Raw genomic sequence first — 2,962 nt, forward strand, 5'->3', positions numbered from 1 at the left:
GTAATGTCATTTTTGTTATAAATTAGTATATCATGGTTTATAGGTTCAAAGTATAGAGTTAGTCGTTTTCATAGTATTGCTAATATTGATAGATGCAAGTTAATGAATACAGATAATATATTGTATTATTAGTAATATGTCGTATAGTATTATATGTTAGTAGATGTATTATTAATAATCTATCTTATAGTATAATATGCTAGTGGATGTATCTAGCTTATAGTAAAATATATATAATATAAGGAAACATGCGTAGTAGATATAATAATAAGGTAAGAAGTGAAAAACTATGGTAATGGTTGATATTAATTATTTATAAAAAAACATGTCCAATAATAAGTAGATTAATATAGCATTAATTACATAAGATCCAACTTTAAAATCCATCTAGAAGAAGTTGTTATGTTTTTGTTTTAATAGATATATTAGCTATCATTTTTTTTTTTGCATACTTTCACTTGATTGTCAAAATGACTTTAACTTTTCTTATGAGTTTGCATTCAACTTCCACTCAACGGTCAAAGTAACAAACATACGACCGCGTCTCTCATGTTCCACGTGACCGGTTGGGTACCTTATTGAGAATCTTTGGGGATCATAGACTAATAACTAAATGATACTATATCTTAGCTTAAACTTTTGATAAAGTTTAAACAGAAGAAACAAAATCAATGTTGAAAGTGTAAAAAAATTAGGACAACACAGCATGGTCCGACCGTCAACGACAATGTGGGACTCTTTCTTAACATCATCGGCCGTCCTCAACCGAACACCGATCGTGTTTGTCACGTGGTACAATTCCTGGTGCTATTTCTATTTAATTGGGCATATAGGCCTTTCTGCGTTTTGTAAACCACTATGTGCCCTCACGGCATCATTTGATGTCGGCTAATAGAGTGAAAGACATCAAAACACACACATAATCAAGTTTGTGGTGATGGTACACAGAAAGTAAGTTTCAGATCATACGGAAGAAAAAGGGAATACGAGAGAGCATATATTATTATATACATTATTTTATGTTTTTTGTACACATTAACGTCCAACCGACAGTTCTTAGAGAAGTACATTAGGCTGTTTGCTTAGATATAATCAAATAAAGGGTAAGATGAAATATTGAGCTAAGAGGTCTATGATGATGCAGATCCAAATGTGTTTTCTCCGCTGTAAGTGACATAGAGGAACCCATCATCGTCCTTTTTCTCTTCATACACAGCAGACATAAGAGCACCTGCAAAGTAATCAGATAAAACTTCGTATGTTCACTGGGAATACGTCTATGAATGTATCTTTTTGCTTTTTTTTTTAAATGAAGGAAACGTATCTGTTTTTTTTTACCTGTTGGAGGAAGGACATTGTCGACAAATATAAAGATGGCCTTTTCTGAACTGAGTTTGATTCTTTTGCGAATGACATACACGAATTGCCCCACTGTCAAATCAGCCGGGACTAGGTATCTACCAAAACAAAAAAGCGCTTAGTTGTCAATCACAAGTCAGGTCCGATCGAATCAGATTGATATTAGTAGACATGCTTACTTTTTCTTGTCGATGGTTGGTATATCACTCTTCTCAGCCTTCTCAACAATCACCTGGATCCCACACATATACAACAAATGTGTGACAAATCATCACTCTCAAGCTTAGTCAACTGTCACTTTTTAAAAATATGAATCATTAAGCAACTTAACTATGTACAATTAATCCCAGATTCTACCTACAAGACCATACAGTCAGCAGCCACAAAAGTGTAAACTACCATGTTGCTGCTGTGCCATTTAAACTCAGTGAAACACAGAGGATTGGTCCGAACATGAAAAAAAAAGACTTAGGATTATATGTAATTAAGAAAAACACTGAGATCTCACCGGAATCCTATCTGAATATTTCTCTCTAATCCGAGCAGCCTCTGCACTTCTCTTCTCTGAAGGTTCAAAACAGAAAACATGATCAAAGTCGTGAGAATCAAAACACCAAAACCAAGAAGGAAGGTACGCCTCAAACCTAGGTCATGCTCTTCCTTGAACGTGCTTTTTGCCATTACTTCCACTCCCTACACATATACATAAGCAACCAGTTACACACACCACCATCAAAAACAAATTCTCCACTCAAAATCGAATAGTAAGCCCCAGAAATAACCAAAGTGTCAGAGATGTCCTAAACGCTACATACACAGTCTTCGAACCTCGATCGAGTGATCAACATAGAAACACAACCTTAATTTATCTAAAACAAGTCAGAGATCGCAATAAGACGAAAAAAGGACTAAATAATCCATGATCGGACCTGTTGTTGACGAAGCTCTTCTGCGATCAAACACTTCTCTCTGATCAAACGCTTATTCCTTGCCTAATCACAAATATTCAGACAAAACAGGTTGTTTGTTTTGCCTTTTTCTTTTTCTTTTTCTTTTTTTGCCTGTGCAAAAAAAAAAGGCAAGGAATTGCATACAGAAACTCCTCAGCTGACGTGGTATTTTGCTTCGAGAAAATCGAAGAGAATCTGACAGTACATATCAGTCAATACCATAAAAGAAATCGCAACCGTCCATATTGCTGACGGTGTACAAGGAAGCTGTGCACTCTAATATTGCTTAAGAAAAAAGGATAAAGAGGAAGCACCGCATAGGGGTGGACAAAATATCCGTAAATTTTGATTCGATTCGTTATTCGTTCCGATTCGATCCGATAAATCCGAATATCCGTAACTTAACGAATTGAAGCAAATACTAAAATCCAATATCCGTCAAAGACGAAGCAAATCACAAATACTAATATTTTTAGAAACGGATATCCGATCCGATCCGTTATATACATATATATGTATACATGTTTATAAAATTATATAATATACATACTTTTATATCTTTATATAAGTATTATAATGTTTTATTCACTAAATTAATTATTTAGTTATTAAAAATTTTGAAAGTATGTAATTTTCTTATAAAAAAGTAATGA

At 34.0% G+C, this 2,962-nt stretch overlaps 1 protein-coding gene across 2 annotated transcripts; it reads right to left on the reverse strand.

The window, feature by feature from the left end:
• Positions 1-966: 966 nt before the first annotated feature.
• On the reverse strand, positions 967-2,437 carry LOC130507778 (autophagy-related protein 8f-like). Of its 2 annotated transcripts, none has more exons than XM_057002427.1 (6): positions 2,289-2,437; positions 2,004-2,052; positions 1,868-1,923; positions 1,539-1,591; positions 1,339-1,457; positions 967-1,231 (listed from the first exon to the last, which is right to left on the reverse strand). In XM_057002427.1, the coding sequence occupies exons 2-6, from the start codon at positions 2,038-2,040 to the stop codon at positions 1,131-1,133; spliced, it is 366 nt and encodes a 121-aa protein (XP_056858407.1). In that variant the 5' UTR covers positions 2,041-2,052; positions 2,289-2,437; the 3' UTR covers positions 967-1,130. The 2 variants fall into 2 exon arrangements, with proteins under 2 accessions (XP_056858407.1, XP_056858408.1); XM_057002428.1 differs by having other exon boundaries at positions 2,004-2,055; positions 2,289-2,389.
• Positions 2,438-2,962: the final 525 nt, after the last annotated feature.

This window comes from Raphanus sativus, unplaced genomic scaffold (genome assembly GCF_000801105.2).
Source record: "Raphanus sativus cultivar WK10039 unplaced genomic scaffold, ASM80110v3 Scaffold5705, whole genome shotgun sequence".
NCBI classification, from domain to species: domain Eukaryota; kingdom Viridiplantae; phylum Streptophyta; class Magnoliopsida; order Brassicales; family Brassicaceae; genus Raphanus; species Raphanus sativus.

Bases quoted from the DNA above. Each gene is read 5' to 3' on its own strand.
- LOC130507778 (XM_057002427.1), bottom strand. From the start codon at position 2,040: ATGGCAAAAAGCACGTTCAAGGAAGAGCATGACCTAG. The intron at 1,458-1,538 runs GTAAGCATGTCT...TTGTTTTGGTAG, and splicing joins CCAACCATCGACAAGAAAAA to ATACCTAGTCCCGGCTGATT. The intron at 1,232-1,338 runs GTAAAAAAAAAC...ATTACTTTGCAG, and splicing joins CAATGTCCTTCCTCCAACAG to GTGCTCTTATGTCTGCTGTG.